The following is a 23,542-nucleotide window of genomic DNA, read 5'->3' as shown; positions in this document are numbered from 1 at the left end:
CGCCATGTTGTGGTTGAAATAAGAAATACAACAAGTTGTCTCCAAACTAAACATTAAGTTGAACTTAACATGTGAGGATTCATCTCAAGTGTCAGATCTTTGTGGACTCACACGTGAAGAAGCTGCTGAACGCTTTGATCTCCTACAGACAACACACCACTGACTTGCTGCTGAAGAGCAGAGCTCTCATTGATGAGGAGGAGGAGGATCTACTAGTGACCAGAGACGTGGATTCATCCTGTTCCTCATGAGGACCATGTGAACGCTTTCACATACTTTCTGTCCGTTGATGTGAACCAAATGTTGTCTGTAGATGTTGAGATGATTTTCACAGAGATTTACTGTCATTTTGATGAGTTCTATTTTCAAAAGGATTGTATTTAAATTTGACTTAGTGAGGGTAATGAAAAGTTATCTAACATTTATGTTCAACACACATGAAACTTTCCCTGGTCTTTTATCAAAGATCAGTCTGAAAGTAATCCAGTTACATAACTCAAACCATTATCTTATTCAAAAGTGTAAAGTAAGCGCCAAGTCCAAGTGTGTATATGTATCTAGTAACAGATGTTCCCATTTGAAAACAAACGTATCATCAACACTTTCTAACAGAAATTCAAAACACTCAGAAACTAGAATTTGTTAAAGTGTGATAATCAAGCAACAGCTGACTTACTGACACTGATGAGAAGACTGGTACTGAGATCTGGACTTCAGGGCAGGTCTGGTTTGGGAGCAGTGGTGTCACGTAGGTGGGAGTCACTTAGTCTTGATCTCAAGCGGTTCTTGTTTAGGTTCATAACAGAGAATGTCTGCTCACACACAAATATGTGGAGCCAAACAAGCGTAGCATTTTCTTTGCATGGTCCCGGGCTCCCCCAGGAGCACCATATCAATACCGAACTTAGTGCGGAGCCCCTATCTTCATAGTCCGCTGCAGCTCAGAGCTCCTGAGCTCAAACGAGCCTCCAGCCTCAGTCTCCCAGTAACGTGGATTACAGGCGCGCGCTACCGCACCTGGCGTGAGAGCTGTTCATTCAGAGTGGTTTGGGCTTTTACCAACGTGACGTCATCAGGGTGATCAAGCGGAATCTAATGACGAAAACAAAACCTGCAGCTGCAACGATGAAGGCTGATCAGCATCTGTATATGGGGTCAGATCAGTCTCAACAATTGTAAATGCACATAGAAAGACTCACACATGCACAAAGAACGATTCACAAATATATTTCTGCATTTGTATGTATTTGTGTGTGGATTTTTTTTCTATTTAATTGTGGATCTCTCCACATTTGTTTGTGGATTTTTTGAGACTCCCCTGCCGTGGCCGGATTCACAAATGCCGCGTTAATCGCGTCATTCGCGCCGCCGGTCTCGCCGGGGACCATTTGTGTTAATTCGCAAGAATCGCGCTAGACGCGCCGGAGAGGGGGCGTGGCTTATCGTCCTGGAAGCCGTTCAACTGTCCGCCATCAACCATGGACAAAATAACCTATATTTCTGCTTAGTACTTGTTGTGGAAGTCCCAGATATCCCGGGAAACTGAACGCCGTCATGTCTGGGTTCATAACATAGTCCGGAGGAGCTCCGTGGATTTTATCGAGCTGTATTCACCATGTCTAGCAAGCCACCCGTTGGCTGGTTTACTACAGCTGTATGAACCCCAAATAAACAGATTTGTTTGTGATTTAACTACAATAAACGGACAAATAGGGATGCCGAAATAACTACGTAATGATTTGTAAAAAGTCTGAATTCATGTTTTGTTTCTCTCCAGCAAATAACTTTTAAAATACTTGTTTTCTCAATGGAGCTCGGATCGATCAGTGCTAGGTTATGCTAACATTGTAGCAGCTCCATCAACACTCAAAATAACGTCATCTCAGCGTAAATACGGCAGCGTCTTTTTCGTTGTTTGTACCATATGGTTTACACACATTTATACACATAGTTTGGTCCGGTCTCTGTTAATGTGAGGTATTGTAGAGCCAGTGACGTGCGGTGGGGATCGTGGCTGGTGAGGCACTGACTCTTTCAGAGTCAGATTTACAAATATATGAACCCAATAGAGTAGCTTAAATCACCATTCAATTGGCAGCTTGCATATTGACTACTGGTTGTTTTTCATATTTCATATCAGAATTCTTTACACACACATATGTAAGGTACATATATGATTCCATCGAGAGCATGTGCGCCACGATCCGGCTGCACATAGTGTTTTATTTTAAAATATTACCGGATGCTCTATCCCTTATCGGTGTCTGACTTCCTGTCTGGGTCGATCTGCTCCGTGTAGTTTGACGCGATAAACCCGACCCGTGGGCTCTCGCACGCCCCCTTCATTGAGGCAGAGATACTGTTTGCCCCTCTGTGCTTTTTCACTGCGGTTTAATGTCAGATCAGCAGGACTAAATATGTACTACACAGACGTGAAATACACTACCTATTCTATGGAAAGAAAGGACATATAGTAAAAGTGTCTACAAATATTACAGTGTGTGCAGGAATGAGACAGCAAAAGACACGCGCTCAACCCAGTTAGTGAGGGATTCACAGTCTGAGGTGAGGAACAGCTCGTCACTGCCTCACCTCTCGTGTCTCCTCTCTGTTTGAACAGGACATGCGCTAATTCAGCGATTTTGATTATTGAAATGATTGGAATCATACAGAAATTACATTTATAGCACAGATCAGTAGAGAAATATTAATATTTATTTTAATAAAGTGGCAGTGGTGACACTACCAGCCTCCACCCCTTTGCCTGTGGGGGGGTCCCTAAGCTCCTGAAAGTGTAGTATTATTTACTACACTGGTTTATAAAGCACTGAATGGTTTAGGGCCAAAATACATATCTGGTCTGCTGCTACCTTATGAACCATCCCGACCCCTTGGGTCATCTGGGACCGGTCTACTTTCTGTTCCCAGAGTCAGAACTAAACATGGAGAAGCAGCGTTGTTGTTCGTTGTTTCTTTGAAAATGTAAAACAATGAAAATTCAAAAAATAAGAAATCACTCTAGAATCACTCTATTGTAATTTCCTTTCTGATCCACTGGATTACATACTTTTTGTAGTTCTATGTAATTACCCCTAGGGTATCAACAACACAGTGACACTCTCAGAGAATACAACAACAGCGAACCACTCTTCCACAATCAGTATTCTCTCCCATCACGGGTGGAGAATAGCCTGACTCGTTAGTCCATCCACTGCCCCCTCCCACCGACTCCAAGAAGGCAGGATACTCCAAACTCCTGCTTGGTGCTTTAACACAAACAACAATCAGAGCATTGCTCACCGCAACCCGTAGGCTCATGGAGGCGACCCCAACACAGCGGCGCTCAGCCGGGGGCTTGTGAGAATGAAACCGGAGTATCCGGAGGAAACCCACGCAACACAAGGAGAACATACTGTATAACATTACACAGCAAGGCAGGTTCGAATGAGTACATGGACTGTACTTGTATAGCGCTTTATGAGTCACTCAAAGCGCTTTCACACTACTTGTCATCACTCACCACACTGATGGCAGACACCTGCCAATCAGATTCTATCACATTCATACACACACGTAGCACAGCTACGGGAGCAAATTTGGGGTTAAGTGTCTTGCTCAAGGACATCGACATGTGACTTGCGGAGCCGGGTATCACACCCTGCTCTCCACTTAGCCACAGTGAGTCACCCCGGTAAAAGTGCTGCACCACCGTATTTGAATGATGACATGTGCGTCATCACTCAATAACATCAACTCTGCAGCGACATAGAAACTTAAACATCCTGGAGAAGAACCTCTTGATGTACTTTTTCCGACTTTTGATTTCAACGAACTGTTTGGTTCCTCCATCACGGCTGGTGTTGTCACCATCTGAATTATGAGTAACAGAGTCAGCAGCATCATTTGCGCTTGGTGGTTTCTCATAAGTCCCAGCTGTGGCTTGTTGGTCGTCCTTGGCGCCATCAGTAATTCTATCAGCTGTGGCTTGTTGGTCGTCTTTGGCGCCATCAGCATTACTATCAGTTGTGGCTTCTTGGTCATCGTTAGTGTCTTTAGATTGTTTCATTGTGATGAAAGGGTGCTCTAAAGCTTCACTGGGGCTGATTCTTTTTTCAGGATCCACATGAAGCATCTGTTTGAGGAGACATAAAAAGGCTGATGAGTTAATGACATCATTCCTTTCTGGGTGTTTCTTTATCACATCATCGAGGCTGGTGAATTTGTCGGCATGTATTTTGGTGCGTCGGAGCATGGAGCCCGTTCGTTTGTTGTATTCAGCTTGTGTGTTCTGCCTCCACATGTTTTTGTCCTTGGTATAAAAATTCTTGGTTTTAATCCCAGAATCCAGCAGGTGATCAGCGGGCTGACCGTTTAGCTTCCTGATGAGTCTCATGTTCTCATATGGACAGTGTGTTGGATACAGGTGCCAGCCCAGGCACATGTAGGCCAAAAGGCAGCCGAGGGACCACATATCTGCAGCCTCATTTGGTCGGATGCCCAAGAGGACCTCAGGGGCCCTGTAACCAACGGCCTGCATAAGGGTGCCAGGCTGTATTTTTGAAGCCTCACAGGCATTACCAAAGTCAATCAGTTTTATCTTGAAGGGATGTAACTGATGATTTACCAGCATTATGTTGTCTGGCTTGATGTCTGTATGTGCCAAACCTATGCTACTGAGGCCATTTAAAGCCACCAGCATCTGTTGTGTGATTATTCTAATCTCTGAAAAACACAGTGGCTGTTTGACTCTGCTTTTCATGAATGAATCCAGGGTCATGTCCAGCATTTCAAATGCCAGACAAATGTGTCCCTCGTGCTCAAAATGCTCGATTAACCTGACCAAGTTATTCTTGTCTTCGTCAAGCTTTCTAAGTTTATCAAGCATTGACACTTCATATTTGCCACTCCAGTACATGTTCTTCCGCACAAACTTCACTGCCATCTTCTTCTTGGTTTCTAAGTTTAGGCACATGGCCACTCTCCCAAAAGCACCCTCTCCCAGAAACTCTTCTATCTGATACTGACCGAATTTACCAGAAAGAACTTGACCGTCTTCTATTTGAAAACGGTCATCATTAATATGATTTGATTTTGAGGCCATTTCTTGTCTTTTAGTTGTTGTATTCATAATGTAAAAATATCTCTGGATAAGGGATTCTGTTCACCCTATAGGCTTAGACTTCATCTGCCTTTGATGGCTTTGATCTAGGAAGCTGCTGAAGTGACGTCACAAAGACACTGTTTGGCGAGACATATGTCATGACATCACATTTAGAATGCGTTTGACGTCTTGACGTCCACATCTTTTCCACATTTTCCCTTGTTAAGGTGACTCGGATAGAAGGTAAGTCTAGTGCTCACTTTTATTTTGTATGTACAAATAATGTAGTATGTTAGATGTAAAATGATTCACCTGAATTGGTTACATTTTGTTAAGTATTAAGTTACTAGTTAAGTATTTAGTAAAGTGACTGAACCAAACCAGCTATTGTCATGCTAATGTTAGCGCGTTTTAAATTAACAGTTAAGATTCATTTCGCTCGTTTTGTGAAAAATGCGTTATAGTTTTATTTTTAATCCACCGATGTGTTCGACTTCTAGTTACAGTAATAGACTAGAGATACTTTCGCCGGCAAGTAGCTATTAAAATGTCTATAACGTTAGTGCCCTGCTGCTATGCTAGTTAGCATATCGCTAGCGGGCCTGCAGCCTGACCTAGCGGTTAAACATCAGACCAGCTGGTAGCTCGGTAGCAGACCGTAGATGTTTGCGGGCGGGACTGTCGTGCTTCAATGCTCTAACTGAAAGTTAGCAGAGATATTGAGCTGGTGAGGCGTACATTAGCTCGTTACCAAGAAGCTAATTACAGGGTCCGCGCGGTCACACTTGTTGGACTACCCCGGAACCTAACGGAGACGTGAAGGCTCAGTGACGGGGCTGCCTTCGTGTTTATGTTGGAGAAAGCGCCGCATGTATAAGTCACGGTGGCTAACGTTAAGGTAAGCGTGTTTGTGTCAACTGCTGCTAAGTCTTCTCACTCGGTCCTTACACAAACCGTTACCGGGTGAGGTAGTGATGCAGTTAAACCGTACACAAGGCAAGCTTAACACTGAAAAGACAATGTTTAATATTAATGTGTTTTTAAATTCGCTTTGATTCTATTCATTCTCTATGTACTGTATCTAATCTGTCTATTTATTATTTAAGTATTTATTTACTTACTTACCAAGATCAGTCTTGTACAGCCAGGGGGAGTATTTCCCCTCTGACAGCCAAGCTGGGTCAGAACCTGTGATCCGGTGGTGACTGGACTTTTCACTGCTTGTGGGGCAGGGCGTGCAGCACTTGGGCTCTTTTCTGTACTTGAGCAGGAGAGCTACTCCGGCTGCTACTCGCAGGAGAGCGAGTGTTACCATCTTCACCACCTGGGAGCGTTTAAAGAAAACAAAACAAAACAAAGCCTCAGATATTGTTTTCTGCTTCTCAGCTGGTTGACGCGACATATTTTCCGACGCGCGGCTCTCTGTCCGCTGGTGGGAGTGTGCGTGTTTTTGGTGAAAGCCTGTAAATGCTGACTGAAGTGGTCCCTTCACTGAAGTAGAACTTGTAAGATTATCAATGATGTGAATAGTAAAGAGTTATTTTCAGTGTCTTTCCTACAGTGGCTCAACCCCATCTCATTATAATGTCTACACTCCACCTAGCTAAAACTAATGCATTCTAATACAACAGCCCTACAGCTGATTCTCCCTCATATTCTCCTGCTTCAGGGAAGTAGATGGCCCAATCAGAAATTGGTCAACGGTACTCCTAGAGGGGATTTTCTCTCGCATGTTGAACCGTACTAATTGCTTGCGATCTCTTCTCAGACCGGCTGCTTTGACGCCTGCAAGACTCAAGGTGATTTTGGGAGAAAGCGACATTAAACAACTGACAACAATGCTCTCAGGGACAGACGGCCTGCACTGGTCCAGCCCAAAGAGGTAATCATGGTACTGATGTGAACAAAGTCTGTGTTTTGGTTTTGTTAACGTGAGCTTTCAAGAATTGGTCATAATTACGTGTGGTTGAGATCAAGTATAATACTGTGCTCCCTGACAGGATTTCCATATTTGTTATCCTCTTTGGTGTGTTGACATGTTGGCCATTGTTCAGCTGTCCTTCAGTGGTTGAGGTTGTATAGAGGCCCAGGCCAGTTGCATTTCCATTCATTCAGGAAACCATATCCTCTGTCACTGTTTCAGATCACTGCAGAGTTCCAGAGGCTCGTGTCTGTTCCTCTTGAGGAGAAGTTCATGCCCAGTTAGACCTGCACTCAAGTCAGCTAATCAGTCATCTGTGCCAAAGGAGCAGCGACTCGCCAGAAGACCGCTAGCATCATGGACGCTGTGGACCAGGCAGATCTGATTCATCAAAGGAGTCCTTGAGTTTGTAGCAGGGCTTGTTTTACTCCATTGAGCTCACATCCTTTTTTTTTTTTATATGAAACTCTGGCATAACGCATTTCTGTCTTTTGTCAAATATAGCGTAAGTTCAAAGGAGTTCAGCGGTGAGAGTAAGGACGTCTGTTTTCAGAGATTAGTGAAAATAACATGAATCAAGATGATGTTTTCCCAGACTGGGGACGTTCATCTTTGGCGGGAGTATAATTTAAGAGAAACCATAATAATTTTCTGGGTTATTTAATAATCACGTCTCAATCACAATTTCAAAACGTACAGACGCAAATAAGTCATTAATATGACAAACGCATTCTGACGTAGAAACCGATCCTGCGCTGATAAACAGGACACAGTTTGTTAAAGAGGTGACAGAAAACACCTCTACAGTGATGATTACTGTGTCTTTATTAGTTTTTAGTATTATTAGTGACTATTAAGTACAGTGATCATGTGAACAGACACAAACTGCTCAAACGTCTCTCCAGCTGTTAAAGCCGACTGGCGGCTGATCCAGCTGTGATCAGCGGCCGCCGTCATCAGAAACAGACGTCGCTTCACGTGACGCAACTGAGGAAAGGAAAGGACGTCTCATGTCTCCTACAGCATATTTCCTCGTTCCTCTCTCCTCTCGTGGTTTCCTCCATGCATCCCTGGTGGGAGGGACTAAGACGCAAGGAAAGGAGCCAAGTGAGGGAAACGGGGATGCAGTTAAGAGACTTGGGATGTACCCTATGGTCCTCATGAGGAACAGGATGAATCCACGTCTCTGGTCACTAGTAGATCCTCCTCCTCCTCAATGAGAGCTCTGCTCTTCAGCAGCATGTCAGTGGTGTGTTGTCTGTAGGAGATCAAAGCGTTCAGCAGCTTCTTCACGTGTGAGTCCACAAAGATCTGACACTTGAGATGAATCCTCACATGTTAAGTTCAACTTAATGTTTAGTTTGGAGACAACTTGTATTTCTTATTTCAACCACAACATGGCGCCATGACATGTGACGCACACACAGGAGACGGATAATGCAGGTGATACCAGTGATGTGATTCTATTATAGGATGCCTTGTGTCACAAGTTTGGAAATGTATAAAATGTGGTTTGTAACTTCTTGCTTCCATGTTTTATATAATGATAAAGCGTTAAAGAGGGACTTCAGAAGTTATCACCGTTGTATTATCAAGTGTATCTAGAAGGTTGAATACCAGAAAGGTGTTTTTATCGAAACGTGTGTCAACCATTTGTTACACAATTATGATTAATTAAAATAAAAGTGAGTTTGTAAAGAAATGTGTATTTATTTGACAGTTTCTGCATGCTATCCTGATCATGTGATTGGCTTGGAGCTGATCATGTGATTGCAGGGTTAGAACGCAACAAATACCCGGATGTTTGCTGAAATAGCAAAATGCATTGCAGCTCTTCAGACTTTACAAAAGCACTCTGCAAGGCAGACAGTGAACCGTTTGGATTAAGTAACTACGAATGTTGGCGAATGATTTAGATGTAGCACTAAAATACTTCACTTTCAATTCTACGTGCAATAGAACCGCAATGAGTTTAATGCAGTACAGTACATACTGTACTGTGATTGAGTGTGTACAGTAGAATGCAGTACGTTATTTATATTAAATCATCAGTCAGTGTGTGGTAAAAAGCTACGAAGAGTTACTGTACTTAAGTAACATTTTCAAGTACTTGAACTTTTCCTAAGTAGAAGTATAAAGCGGCATGAGAAATACTCAAGTAAACTACAAGTACCTCAAATCTTGAGTACCTTGAGTACATGTCCCACTGCTCGCAAGGAAGTGACAAAAAAGAACTTCGAATAGAAGCTCCAACTTGACGAAACAGGGAATTATGTAGTTGAGCATTTATTTCATAATTTTAATTCCAATTTGAGTGTTACACCACCTCCACCCACCCACCCATTATTGACTGTTGCAAGCAGTAATTGTTATATTTCAAAGTTAGTAAAGCCGCTGTGCCCCGGCTCTTTCTTTCTTGCGTAAGTACAGTCTTCATAGCAGCAGTATGTTTCCACAGCAACAGCATTATGCATGATATACGGAGGCGTTAGATGTGCACAAGGTAAAGCTGGTCCTCTTGAAACCTGGAGGGCTACACGGCCAGCCTGGAGTCTTTGCATTACTCCAGTTCTCCACCTTTCTCCTCTACCTTTCAGTGTTCGCAACTACCGTATTTTCCGCACTATAAGGCGCACCGGATTATAAGGCGCACCTTCAATGAATGGCCTATTTTAGAACTGTTTTTATATATAGGGCGCACCGGATTATAAGGCGCATAGAATAGAAGCTACTACAGTCAAACGTTTGACTGGGGTTGCGTTATGCATCCACTAGATGGAGCTGTGCTAAAGGGAATGTCAACAAAACAGTCAGATAAATCATTCAGTCAAACTTTATTGATTTTTGATTTTATTCACAATACGGTAACTTAAACGTAGAGGGGAACTTTTCCCTGATTCAGTAAACACGTAAAAGAAACAGTCTGACACCACTAAATCAAACGTTAGCGCATTCACAATATAGTAACTCTCGAGCGGTGTTTACCGCTATTACTTCGGCGACGCCCCTGACTACGGTAGCCGTAATGCTGCAAGCGGTGCGGCTTTGTAGTTTACCAGTCGTACTGAAACATTTTGACACAGCGCCGTGTACAACCCAGTATGGATCAACCAATTAACCAATTGATCCATATATAAGGCGCTCCGGATTACAAGGCGCACTGTCGTTTTTTGAGAAAATTAAAAGGCTTTTAAGTGCGCCTTATAGTGCAGAAAATACGGTACTTGATCGCCGCCTCCTTTCTCCCTCTTTTTCTCTCGTTCAGACCTCGACCGTAACGGAGCTCCCGGTGACTCGGACTCCGAACCAACCGTCCCAGAACTTGGTGTCTTGTCCTCCGTGTTCAAAGGTGATGAAACGCATTCCAGAGCCGTAGTCGGTAAATGTATGGCTGACCTGGAGTTCAGAGACAGAGAGAGAGAGAGAGAGAGAGAGAGAGAGAGAGAGAGAGAGAGAGAGAGAGAGAGAGAGAGAGAGAGAGAGAGAAAAAGTGATCTGTCTGGTGTTACTGTGGATGACAGGAGCGTCGGCGGTCATTCATAAACCTGAACGTAGTCGTCCTTTTAACCCAAACCACGATGTTTGTCGCAGCTTAAAGCTGCAGTGTGGGACGTTTATATGTAAATAAGCATCCGCTACATTCAAGCCTCGGCCAAACGAGTTCACGCAATGCCGATTAAGCCCATCTAGATGATTGGGAAAGCTCTTTCTGTTTTGCAGTACGTCTGGAGTTGTGGTGTCTGTGGGATGAGAGACCGTAACGAGACAGCATCTCGGCTTGCATCTTCAAGGTTCACTTATCTGGCGAAATAGTCTAACCCGTCTCACGTTCCTGGAGGATTACTTTGTAACAAGGACGGCAAATTTCTGCTATTGACTTAGCGATCGTCGTGAGAATAAAATAGTTGCCGCCATGACGACTTTCCAGGGTTGTAAAAATGTGCTGTGTTTTGGTGCCTTATAAGTCTATAAACACATGAATCTGTTTACTTCCTGTGTTGTATTTAGTGGTCTGACCGGTACCTTAAAAAACAGGCCACCACCAACACAAGTCCCTGGACTGTTTAAACCTTGTTGTTCTAAACCCAAACCATCATCTTTCCCTAAACCTAATTAAGTTGTTTTTGTGCCTGAACTGTTCCGTCACGTCACACAACATATTTTGTTGTTCAATTTGAAGGATTTGTTCATTTGGACCCAAGTGTGTCAGGGTGTCCTTACATGGGTCTAAAAGCCTCAAAGGATCTCTGTTTTCATTCAGCGCCGTCGTTTGCTCTGCGTACCTGCTTCCACGAGCAGTCGTCAGAGTCCGGGTCGAGAGTCACCGGCTCGGGTTTGAACTCCTGGATGACCTCTTGGTTCTCATCCAGCAGACACACGGCCATTTGGTAGGCGCAGCCACAGTCCGTCCTCCCGCAGTACCTGCGTGGCGAGATGTCCGTTAACCAAGTGACAAGTGCTGCCTACTACTAGAAGGTGCGTGCGCGTCAGTCCACCTCCGTCTCACCAGTCGTCCACCGTGACGGCCGGCTGAGCGTCCAGCTGTTCGCTGGAGTAATCCTCCGCCAACAGGTCGATCAACTGTCTCTTCAGACACAGCCTAGGACACACATTGAAATCACTTTGAAGTGAAAATACCAAGTGAAATAAATAGATGACAAACAATTAAACATATAATAAATAATGGATCATTTGGGAAAATTCTTATTGTCAAAGAAACAACAATAAGACAATATTTGTGATAATATAAGCAAAGCAAACTCAAAGAAAACTTAAATACTTAAGAGCTAAAAGCTTCACGGTTTGGCACGATTTCTGTAAACATAATTAAGTTTGAACTTTTTTAAACTAAATTAAAATAAACCAATATCACTCTTACACACAATCCCGTTGGCTAACTTTGGAGTATAATGTTATTATTTATTGTTTATTGATCCAAACCACCATATATTTGAATTTAAGCTGCATAATAATACATTTGGAGACTGGGGAAATGCATCCAACTTCAAGATCTTAATTTCCACCTGTTTCCTCCTCCCATTCCACATGAAACAATTCAAAAGTCTATCCAATTTGATTGAACTAATTTGAAAATGGTACGAGGTAAAGCAACAACTATGGTAATATATTCATGCCAACTGTATTTATAAGCTCTAATAAAGATAACTGAAACATTTCCATCTGCAAATTCTTTGGGATTTTAGGTCCAACTTCATCATTTTTTTTCTAGATTCCTTTTCAATGTATACCTTCTCTCTTTTAAAGCAGGTTGTACTGAGGAGAATTAGGAGTGTAGCTTATGAACATGTACAAAAGAATGCAGAAGGCCCGTAGATACAAAGTGTAGCTGCGTTTTAGCAGCGCATTGTATTTACAGTATTCAAACAGTCACGTGACTATACATACGTGTTGGAGGAAAATTTAAAGTCTAATTATCTTTCTATTTGATATCAAAGATATGGCCTGCACACAAGGCCCTGCCACATGTGGTTTGACCGGTTGAACTTTCGTTGACACTTAGGAAGGGCAGGTGGTCACATTCTCAGGGAATTAACATGCCCTGGGGGAAATGCAAACGCATTCTCTCCATGTCCTCTTTCATGCCATTTGGTGTAAAGCCTGTTTGATATGTTAAGGGACCTGTCTTGGGCCGTCTTGTGACTTGTGTGTATGCCTGTTTACGACTATATAACCTGGTGGCTTGGAGTTGAAACTCTGAGTAGTCTTGGCACATTACCTTGTATGTGTACAACCCTGTCTCCTTCTTGCAAGAATAAATGTCCTGTGATTATTACTTTTACATCGGCTTCGAGTGAATTTCTCTAACAATACGGTAATAAACACTCACTCAAAGGAAGTTGCAAAGTATGTGGTCACTCCGTCCATGCAGAAGTCATAGCCGCAGTCTCCCGGCATGTCCTCCACCTTCCACTGACTCCCACCGTTCTCCGTCAGCTCCCAGAACTCCAGCTGGTCTGGGAGGGAAATGCACAGTCTGTCGATAGCCGTACCGTGTTGCGTTTCAGTTCAGTTTGACCGGTAACCAAAGAGGCTCAGGAGCGTCACAGTTGATTCTTGACTTTGGGGTTGTACTTTTTACCATGGTACTTTTAAGCTCCATCTACTGGCTTTGTTTGTCTGCCTCATCTCAAGGGGCAGTTTACGATGACCGTGATTATTTTGTCAGTATGCTAGAGTAGGGCTTTTTCAGGAATAGTTTTTGGGAAAAATGCCTCACTTTCTGGCCAACTCTGTTAAATGTGGGTTACAATCAGGAGACGGTAAATCAGCGAGTTCTACTACTTTTGGACGCCGTTTCCCATTGTTTCCAGTCTGTGTGCTAAGCTAAGCTAACTGTCGCCTGATGGTAGCCTTGTATTTAGCATACAGACGGTGGTATCCATCTTGTAAATAACGTGAATCGTGAAAAATGTTTCTTTAGGACCGAACCCAGCTTCAACTCCGTGTGGTCGATACAGTGAAGTGCAATCAGGCTATTGAGATCAAGGCTCATCTATTTCCAGTCAGACATTCTTGAATGCAGTCTGTTTGTGTGCAGACTCACACGCTCAGATGTTTGGCCGCTTTGAAATATAATTTTAATTTGCAATTAAAAATAGTGTCCGACATCAAACATAGCCCTGTTTGGGACTGTGTGTCTTAAGTCTTCTGTGGTGAAAAATACTGTTCACCTCAATAACCTCTTACCTTCCCCGCTGGGATTCTTCAGCAGGTTTTTGCCCATGATCACAGCTTAAACAGAGACGGCAGAGCCTGCAGAAACAAGAAACAGCTAGTTAGTTCAATAAATTGTCTCTGCTGCCGTTTCTATCGGGCTGTAGATAACCCTGCGTTTCAAGGCTCACACAAACAGCTGAGTCATCTGCCCCAGCAGACTCAAAGTCATAGGCATAAAAGATGCAGGGCATGCACGTTGTTGTCATGCTCCGCTGTAAATGACACACTCCGCTCCGTCTAAATACACCAGAGGGCAAACATGTTACTCACAGCAGGGGGAAGGCGAGTGCAGTCTTCTGTTTCGTCTGTCTCTTTCTCTGACTTCACTTGAGCTCCTCTGCAGGATAGCGAACCTCGTGACAGTGTAGCTTTTAAAGCCGGGGAGCACACACACATGCAGGAGAGGGAGGGAGGGAGGCAGAGGAGGAGGAGGAGGAGAGACACAAAACACCCGATCTGCATGTTGGAGAAAGGATCCATCCAGTGGAGGTCAGCAGAACCACACATGCACACGCTCAGCACAAATGTCAGCTAGAGCAAATGCATCAACACCAACAGTGGAAGGAAACATGGGGTCTCTCAATACCAAGTATGGACTTGTGTACGTTGGACTTGGCAGTTTGGACTTGGAGTCCAGACTCCCAAGGACGGGAGAACGCAGTATAGGGTCAATTGGAACAGCAGCTTACTTGATGACTTCGCCACCTTGGCCGGTCTTTCTTCACATACGCACGTACACATAACAAGCCAGTGGCAGGAAAAGGGTTGTGGAAGGTTGTTGTGGATGTATGGTGACTTAATTAAGAAAGAAAAGCACCAAAAGTATATATTAGACATATAACACAGACAAAAATATGATAAACAATGGATCAGATCCGGATTACGGTCGGTAATCTATATCGAGAAGCTGAAGAGGAGCCGGATCCATCAAAGAAGAGCCAAGATGCAGCATGCCTCACTTGCTTTGTAAGTCTGTCTTAACATTATAATAGGACTTTGTAATTGTTGTTTTTTTGTTATAAATATGCACAATTATTTTAAAAAATGAATATCCTGGGTTGAATTTGAAACATAAAATATTTATTCACAATCTATCCACTAATTTCTCAAACACACGCTCTGTGGCAGCCCTTTCCCCTCTCCTCTTGTCCTGCCACTGCCTCGTCCCTCTCTGCCTGCTCTTTCATGAAGTCCAACAGACCCTCTCTGTCCCTGGTCCTCTTCCTGTTTGGCTGGTTGGCAGCGGTGAAACTACCAGCCTCACCGTCACGTCACCACCACCAGTCAAAGAGAATTTAAAAACACATTAATATTAAACATTGTCTTTTCAGTGTTAAGCTTGCCTTGTGTACGGTTTAACTGCATCACTACCTCACCCGGTAACGGTTTGTGTAAGGACCGAGTGAGAAGACTTAGCAGCAGTTGACACAAACACGCTTACCTTAACGTTAGCCACCGTGACTTATACATGCGGCGCTTTCTCCAACATAAACACGAAGGCAGCCCCGTCACTGAGCCTTCACGTCTCCGTGAGGTTCCGGGGTAGTCCAACAAGTGTGACCGCGTAATTAGCTTCGTGGTAACAAGCTAATGTAAGCCTTACCCAGCTTAATATCTCTGCGCTAATGTGCTAATAAGCAGCTACACCGGTACACAACATGCATACACAACTTTCAGTTAGAGCATTGAAGCACGACAGTCCCGCCCGCAAACATCTACGGTCTGCTACCGAGCTACCAGCTGGTCTGATGTTTAACCGCTAGGTCAGGCTGCAGGCCCGCTAGCGATATGCTAACTAGCATAGCAGCAGGGCACTAACGTTATAGACATTTTAATAGCTACTTGCCGGCGAAAGTATCTCTAGTCTTTTACTGTAACTAGAAGTCGAACACATCGGTGGATTAAAAATAAAACTATAACGCATTTTTCACAAAACGAGCGAAATGAATCTTAACTGTTAATGTAAAACGCGCTAACATTAGCATGACAATAGCTGGTTTGGTTCAGTCACTTTACTGAATACTTAACTAGTAACTTAATACTTAACAAAATGTAACCGATTCAGGTGAATCATTTTACATCTAACATACTACATTATTTGTACATACAAAATAAAAGTTAGCACTAGACTTACCTTCTATCCGAGTCACCTTAACAAGGAAAGATGTGGACGTCAAGACGTCAAAGGCATTCTAAATGTGATGTCATGACGTATGTCTCGCCAAACAGTGTCTTTGTGACGTCACTTCAGCAGCTTTCTAGATCAAAGCCATCAAAGGCAGATGAAAAGTCTAAGCCGATAGGGTGAACAGAATCCCTTATCCAGAGACATTTTTACATTATGAATACAACAAGTAAAAGACAAGAAATGGCCTCAAAATTAAAAAATACTAATAATGACCGTTTTCAAATAAAAGTCGGTCAAGTTCTTTCTGGTACATCCGGTCAGTATCAGATAGAAGAGTTTCTGGGCGAGGGTGCTTTTGGCAGAGTGGCCATGTGTCTAAACTTAGAAACCAAGAAGAAGATGGCAGTGAAGTTTTTGCGGAAGAACCTGTACTTGGAGGGCAAATATGAAGTGTCAATGCTTGATAAACTTAGAAAGCTTGATGAAGACAAGAATAACTTGGTCAGGTTAACCGAGCATTTTGAGCACAAGGGACACATGTGTCTGGCATTTGAAATGCTGGACATGACCCTAAAGACATTCATGGCAAACAAATTCGGCAGGCCACTGTGTTTTTCAGAAATTAGAATAATCACACAACAGATGCTGGTGGCTTTAAATGCCCTCAGTAGCATAGGTTTGGCACATACAGACATCAAGCCAGACAACATAATGCTGGTAAATCATCAGACTCATCAGACTCATCAGGAAGCTGCAAGGTCAGCCCGCTGATCACCTGCTGGATTCTGGGATTAATACCGAGGATTTTTATACCAAGGACAAAAACATGTGGAGGCAGAACACACGAGCTAAATACCACAAACGAACGGGCTCCATGCTCCAACGCACCAAAATACATGCCAACAAATTCACCAGCCTCGATGATGTGATAAAGAAACACCCAGAAAGGAATGATGTCATTAACTCATCAGCCTTTTTATGTCTCCTCAAACAGATGCTTCATGTGGATCCTGAAAAAAGAATCAGCCCCAGCGAAGCTTTAGAGCACCCTTTCATCACAATGAAACAATCTAGAGACACTAACGATGACCAAGAAGCCACAACTGATAGTAATGCTGATGGCGCCAAAGACGACCAACAAGCCACAGCTGATAGTAATGTTGATGGCGCCAAAGACGACCAAGAAGCAACAGTTGATAGTAATGCTGATGGCGCCAAAGACGACCAACAAGCCACAGCTGATAGTAATGCTGATGGCGCCAAAGACGACCAACAAGCCACAGCTGATAGTAATGCTGATGGCGCCAAAGACGACCAACAAGCCACAGCAGATAGTAATGCTGATGGCGCCAAAGACAACCAACAAGCCACAGCTGATAGTAATGCTGATGGCGCCAAAGACGACCAACAAGCCACAGCAGATAGTAATGCTGATGGCGCCAAAGACGACCAACAAGCCACAGCTGATAGTAATGCTGATGGCGCCAAAGACGACCAACAAGCCACAGCTGATAGTCATGCTGATGGCGCCAAAGACGACCAACAAGCCACAGCTGATAGTAATGCTGATGGCGCCAAAGACGACCAACAAGCCACAGCTGATAGTAATGCTGATGGCGCCAAAGACGACCAACGAGCCACAGCTGATAGTAATGCTGATGGCGCCAAAGACGACCAACGAGCCACAGCAGATAGTAATGCTGATGGCGCCAAAGACGACCAACGAGCCACAGCTGATAGTAATGCTGATGGCGCCAAAGATGACCAACGAGCCACAGCTGATAGTAATGCTGATGGCGCCAAAGACGACCAACACGCCACAGCTGATAGTAATGCTGATGGCGCCAAAGACGACCAACAAGCCACAGCAGATAGTAATGCTGATGGCGCCAAAGACGACCAACAAGCCACAGCTGATAGTAATGTTGATGGCGCCAAAGACGACCAAGAAGCAACAGCTGATAGTAATGCTGATGGCGCCAAAGACGACCAACAAGCCACAGCAGATAGTAATGCTGATGGCGCCAAAGACGACCAACAAGCCACAGCTGATAGTAATGCTGATGGCGCCAAAGACGACCAACAAGCCACAGCTGATAGTAATGCTGATGGCGCCAAAGACGACCAACGAGCCACAGCTGATAGTAATGCTGATGGCGCCAAAGACGACCAACGAGCCACAGCTGATAGTAATGCTGATGGCGCCAAAGACGACCAAAAAGCCACAGCTGATAGTAATGCTGATGGCGCCAAAGACGACCAAAAAGCCACAGCTGATAGTAATGCTGATGGCGCCAAAGACGACCAACAAGCCACAGCTGATAGTAATGCTGATGGCGCCAAAGACGACCAAAAAGCCACAGCTGATAGTAATGCTGATGGCGCCAAAGACGACCAACAAGCCACAGCTGATAGTAATGCTGATGGCAATAAAGATGAACCACCAGCCACTGCAGCTGGGACTTGTGAGAAACCACCAGGCGCAAATGATGCTGCTGACTCTGTTACTCATAATTCAGATAGTGACAACACCAGCCGTGATGGAGGAAGCAAACAGTTTGTTGAAATCAAAAGTCGGAAGAAGTTCATCAGGAGGTTCTTCTCCAGGGTGTTTGAGTTTCTATGTTGCTGCAGAGTTGATGGTATTGACTGATGACACACATGTCATCATTCAAATACGGTGGTGCAGCACTGTTACCGGGGTGACTCACTGTGGCTAAGTGGAGAGCAGGGTTTGATACCCGGCTCCGCAAGTCACATGTCGATGTCCTTGAGCAAGATACTTAACCCCAAATTTGCTCCCGTAGCTGTGCTACGTGTGTGTATGAATGTGATAGAATCTGATTGGCAGGTGTCTGCCATCAGTGTGGTGAGTGATGACAAGTAGTGTGAAAGCGTTTTGAGTGACTCGTAAAGCGCTATACAAGTACAGTCCATGTACTCATTCGAACCTGCCTTGCTGTGTAATGTTATACAGTATGTTCTCCTTGTGTTGTGTGGGTTTCCTCCGGATACTCCGGTTTCATTCTCAGCTGAGCGCTGCTGTGTTGGGGTCGCCTCCATGAGCCTACGGGTTGCGGTGAGCAATGCTCTGATTGTTGTTTGTGTTAAAGCACCAAGCAGGAGTTTGGAGTATCCTGCCTTCTTGGAGTCGGTGGGAGGGGGCAGTGGATTGACTAATGAGTCAGGCTATTCTCCACCCGTGATGGGAGAGAATACTGATTGTGGAAGAGTGGTTCGCTGTTGTTGTATTCTCTGAGAGTGTCACTGTGTTGTTGATACCCTAGGGGTAATTACATAGAACTACAAAAAGTATGTAATCCAGTGGATCAGAAAGGAAATTACAATAGAGTGATTCTAGAGTGATTTCTTATTTTTTTAATTTTCATTGTTTTACATTTTCAAAGAAACAACGAACAACGCTGCTTCTCCATGTTTAGTTCTGACTCTGGGAAGAGAAAGTAGACCGGTCCCAGATGACCCAAGGGGTTGGGATGGTTCATAAGGTAGCAGCAGACCAGATATGTATTTTGGCCTTAAACCATTCAGTGCTTTATAAACCAGTGTAGTAAATAATACTACACTTTCAGGAGCTTAGGGACCCCCCCACAGGCAAAGGGGTGGAGGCTGGTAGTGTCACTGCTGCCACTTTATTAAAATAAATATTAATATTTCTCTACTGATTTGTGCTATAAATGTAATTTCTGTATGATTCCAATCATTTCAATAATCAAAATCGCTGAATTAGCGCATGTCCTGTTCAAACAGAGAGGAAACACGAGAGGTGAGGCAGTGACGAGCTGTTCCTCACCTCAGACTGTGAATCCCTCACTAACTGGGTTGAGTGCGTGTCTTTTGCTGTCTCATTCCTGCACACACTGTAATATTTGTAGACACTTTTACTATATGTCCTTTCTTTCCATATAATAGGTAGTGTATTTCACGTCTGTGTAGTACATATTTAGTCCTGCTGATCTGACATTAAACCGCAGTGAAAAAGCACAGAGGGGCAAACAGTACCTCTGCCTCAATGAAGGGGGCGTGCGAGAGCCCACGGGTCGGGTTTATCGCGTCAAACTACACGGAGCAGATCGATTGCATTTGCAATTATTGAGACTGATCTGACCCCATATCTGTACAACTTACCTAAAACCTTATGAATAAAGATCAATACTTTAATCATCTGTGTGCTCAGTATGAGTTTATATCATCCAGTCATGCACAGTTGATGTTCCTCATAATGTCAGCACATTGCATGATACAATAACTTATATTCACAATCTGTGATTGAAATATAAAGAAGTTAGGCTTGTTCTGACACATAATAACAAGACAGTATATTGAGCTGAGTAGCTAATTAAATCAAAGATTTAGCCATGTTTACTTGTGCCTTTGTTAATTATCTAGGTTACTGATACAGATGTATTGAATGCCGATTATGTCATCTGATATTTGATGTTTATGGTTAATTTGCATTTGGTGTATACATCATGTACTTGTTATATTTGTGTCATTTAAGAACTCAACATACATGGAAGAGTGAGCATGTGTTGATCATGAAGCAACAAAGACAATTGAAAAATAAAGAGATGTTTGGTTTATTCTTATTAAACATTATACATAATTTAACTATGTATAATATTGGTAGCAAGTTATTGTCTTGTAAGAACTAGTTATTGTCTTGGAAGAACTAGTTTATACCAAGTTATTATCCTGTGAGGATAATGCTGTCAACATCACTTTACAGGACTGAAGGAGGTCTCTAAAGAAATAGGTGACGCAATTTGTAATGTGTGGCGGAGCAGCTAAGAGACAGTGAAACAAACCATTGACCACAGTTAGCTTATCTACGATCACATGCTTCATCTCTGCTTCTGAACATCGGTACTGAGAGAAGATGAGCGGGATCCTGTCAGATCACCGACACAAAATCAGACAATAAGACTGAGGAATGGTATGAAATAATATAGTCCTTTATTTCCAGCAATTTACAAAGTCCTGCAGGGAGAGAGCCTTCCTCCAGCCTCACAGAGGGAGGGCTTCTACAAGAAGAGCACACAGAGAACGCAAAGACCTCGGCCCCAGTGAGACTGGTACCGGTGTTTTTTACGTCAGTTTCTCAGAAGCAGCAGAGCTGACCGAGACAGGTGGAGGCTTAGTGTCTGAATCAAAGGCTCCACCTTGACGTGGGTGTTGGCAACCTAAAGATTCAGGGACGTCAGGGTTTGAAGCACTGAGGCTAACAAGGCAGTAGGTGGCTGAGGTTTTTTCTTAAAAGGCTGGCTATTTCCTATACAGGTGGAAACATCTGGAAACATTAGGAGAAGTGACATTTTGTCATGTTGCCCTTTTTTGTTGTTGTTGCTGTGTTTGTGGCGTGAACTCTTACTTCTATTTCCTGACCCGTGAAACCACCCCGCTGAGCTCAAAGTCCTCACTTTTGCACATTCACGACCGTGAACACAAAGCTTGCGACTGATGCCACGCCGCCCTCCTCTCCGCTGCCGCGTCATATAAAGTCATTATTACATTACAATCACAATCAACTGTACATCTTTTATTAATCAAAGCTAATTAAAGAGACGCTACTCTGTGGCGAACCTAGCTCCTGATTGGGTTACTCTGAGTTGAGCTCGGCTCTCATAGGTTAAGGCCATTCTATGTTTTATAAGTTTGCTTTCCTGTGTGTGACAGATGTGTGAGGTGTGTAAAGACTGGTATTAGGCACCGTGCTATTCGTTAGCCTCACCGCCGGTGAGCACCAAGAAGCTCTACTGGCCTTTTGCAAAGAAAAAAATAGAAGAAAACATAAACGAGAAGAGAAAAATGACAAAAAACAACAAGGTGACAAGGAAACGGAGCCAAAATGAAATGACAAAATAAACAACCTTATATATAGAATAAATATAATATGTACAATTTGCTTTGTGTGCAATCTAAAAATAAATAGACAAAGCATTACTTGCCCCTTTTATAGAAGTATTCACAACTTTCCATTTGACACAGAGGCAGAACGCCGGCACCCGGTCAGTAAGAGAGTGGAGGATACAGACTGAGAGTGAGCGGATGGAAGGATGCAACTTTTACAACAAGTCTGTAGAAAAGAAGACAAAATAAAAACGTCACTCCGGTTGGACTCGCGCGGGTTTGAATCCAGAGGACACAGAGATGCACTGAAAAGTTGTACAAGTTAAGAAGGATCCCTGCGGCGCCCTCTGGTGTCCGTTCTTTTCTTTTTTTTTGCAGATTACAGTACATTGTGCCTTTGACCAGCGCGGACAACTTGCTTCATCTTTACAGTGGTTGTTTGCTCAGTGAAATATATTACGAAAACAAATCAGAAATCACAAAGAGTTAAAAAGATTAGGGGAGAGGAGGAAAGGAATAGAAAAAAAAAATCACATAATTGACAAAGAAAAATCAGCAAGACCATAACACGATTTTCAACAGATAAAATAATCAAGTTTTGCACATTCGCATTATGTGCCCTGCACATGCATTCTGCTGGCCCCTTCGAAACAGCACAGAAGTCCGACAAGCGGCGGATAAGTCGAGCATCGCGTGCAGGTTTTTCTCCTAAAACACTGGGATCTGCGTCTGTACTCGGTACGGTCTGTCGGAAATGGTTCGCGACTTCCCTTTTCATCCTCGTCCTCACCCGTGAGCCCTCAGAGGGTCCGCTCGGAGCAGCCGAGTCTCACGGTCAGTGTTACTGAGGTTAAACCCATTGTTGCCCAGTCGAGGCAGGCTCCTCCCTCACCAGAGAGATTACTATTAGTTATTTTTTTATCACTTACATGTGTGAAATACGGAAGCCCTGAGAAGCCTCTATTTCTATGAAAAAACTATTTTGCAAGTCCTAATCTGAATTGTTTTTGTCTCCTGTATTTATGACTTAACAGGGGGATTTTTTTGCCATAATTACCTTAATTTTCTTTCTCATCAGAAAAGCAAGTGGGGAAAAACTTGAGCTCCCAGGGCTTCCGTAGTGAGAAAAACACGTTTTACCAGAATTATATTCTAACACTCTACAGAATCTGAAAAAAAAAAACAACGAAAAAAAAAACAACGAAAGAAATTCCTCAGTGCCAAGTCACACCAGAAACTAGCACAGCAAAATGAACGCGAGAAAAGAGCTAACAGGGAAACAAGCTGGCGCTAGTCGGTCACAACAGCTCTCCCCGTTTCTTTCTATTTCCTCTGCACTGTGGCTTTTGTCTTGTTCTCAAGATTGTACATAATTTAATTCGACATACCTTTACTATAAGGGGGCTAAAAGTTATCAAGCTAACAGAACTTGCTAACTGATGGCAAGCTTGTTAGCTTAGAGAACTTTTAATCATGCTTCAACAGTAGCTCTCTCAACTAATAAACTATGATAGCTAGCTCTCTCAGCTAATATGCTACGATATCTAACTTTCTCAGCTAATATGCTACAATAGCTAACTCTCTCAGCTAATAAGCTACGATAGCTAGCTCTCTCAGCTAATATGCTACGATAGCTAACTCTCTCAGCTAATAAGCTACGATAGCTAGCTCCCTCAGCTAATAAGCTACGATAGCTAGCTCTCTCTGTTCCCTCAACACTGTCGAGACGTTTGGCTAATTGGTCAATTTCACATTAGTTGAACTTCCCGCAAAAAACGTTGCATAT

At 43.4% G+C, this 23,542-nt stretch overlaps 2 protein-coding genes across 5 annotated transcripts in view; both read right to left on the bottom strand.

Annotated features, from left to right (window-relative positions):
* Nucleotides 1-9,839: 9,839 nt before the first annotated feature.
* On the bottom strand, nt 9,840-14,646 carry fbxo2 (F-box protein 2). 2 transcript variants are annotated; one of them, XM_068711896.1, is made up of 7 exons: nt 14,450-14,535; nt 14,031-14,216; nt 13,731-13,796; nt 12,871-12,997; nt 11,530-11,622; nt 11,306-11,444; nt 9,840-10,418 (listed from the first exon to the last, which is right to left on the bottom strand). In XM_068711896.1, exons 3-7 carry the CDS (start codon nt 13,765-13,767, stop codon nt 10,284-10,286), a joined length of 531 nt encoding a protein of 176 aa, XP_068567997.1. In that variant the 5' UTR covers nt 13,768-13,796; nt 14,031-14,216; nt 14,450-14,535; the 3' UTR covers nt 9,840-10,283. The 2 variants fall into 2 exon arrangements, with proteins under 2 accessions (XP_068567997.1, XP_068567996.1); XM_068711895.1 differs by having other exon boundaries at nt 14,031-14,646.
* A 6,192-nt stretch (nt 14,647-20,838) lies between these two features.
* The window catches only part of slc41a1 (solute carrier family 41 member 1), a 22,580-nt gene continuing 19,876 nt past the window's right edge, over nt 20,839-23,542 (bottom strand). For all 3 annotated transcript variants that reach the window (XM_068711892.1, XM_068711893.1, XM_068711894.1), the window contains one exon: nt 20,839-23,542. This exon is cut by the window's right edge and continues 1,575 nt beyond it. The gene's annotated coding sequence lies outside the window, so the exon portion shown is untranslated.

The sequence above is a fragment of the Cebidichthys violaceus genome, unplaced genomic scaffold (genome assembly GCF_023349555.1).
Source record: "Cebidichthys violaceus isolate CVI_PGR_0920_01 unplaced genomic scaffold, fCebVio1.0.p SCAF_17, whole genome shotgun sequence".
Lineage (NCBI taxonomy): Eukaryota > Metazoa > Chordata > Actinopteri > Perciformes > Stichaeidae > Cebidichthys > Cebidichthys violaceus.
The sequence above is the reverse complement of the archived record's forward strand: the minus strand, read 5'-3'. Positions and strand labels throughout refer to the sequence as shown.

Coding starts and splice junctions, on each gene's coding strand:
- fbxo2 (XM_068711895.1), bottom strand. CDS start 13,767: ATGGGCAAAAACCTGCTGAAGAATCCCAGCGGGGAAG. Junction 12,998..13,730: donor GAAGAATCCCAGCGGGGAAG/GTAAGAGGTTAT, acceptor TTTCCCTCCCAG/ACCAGCTGGAGTTCTGGGAG. Junction 10,419..11,305: donor ACGACTGCTCGTGGAAGCAG/GTACGCAGAGCA, acceptor TCTGAACTCCAG/GTCAGCCATACATTTACCGA.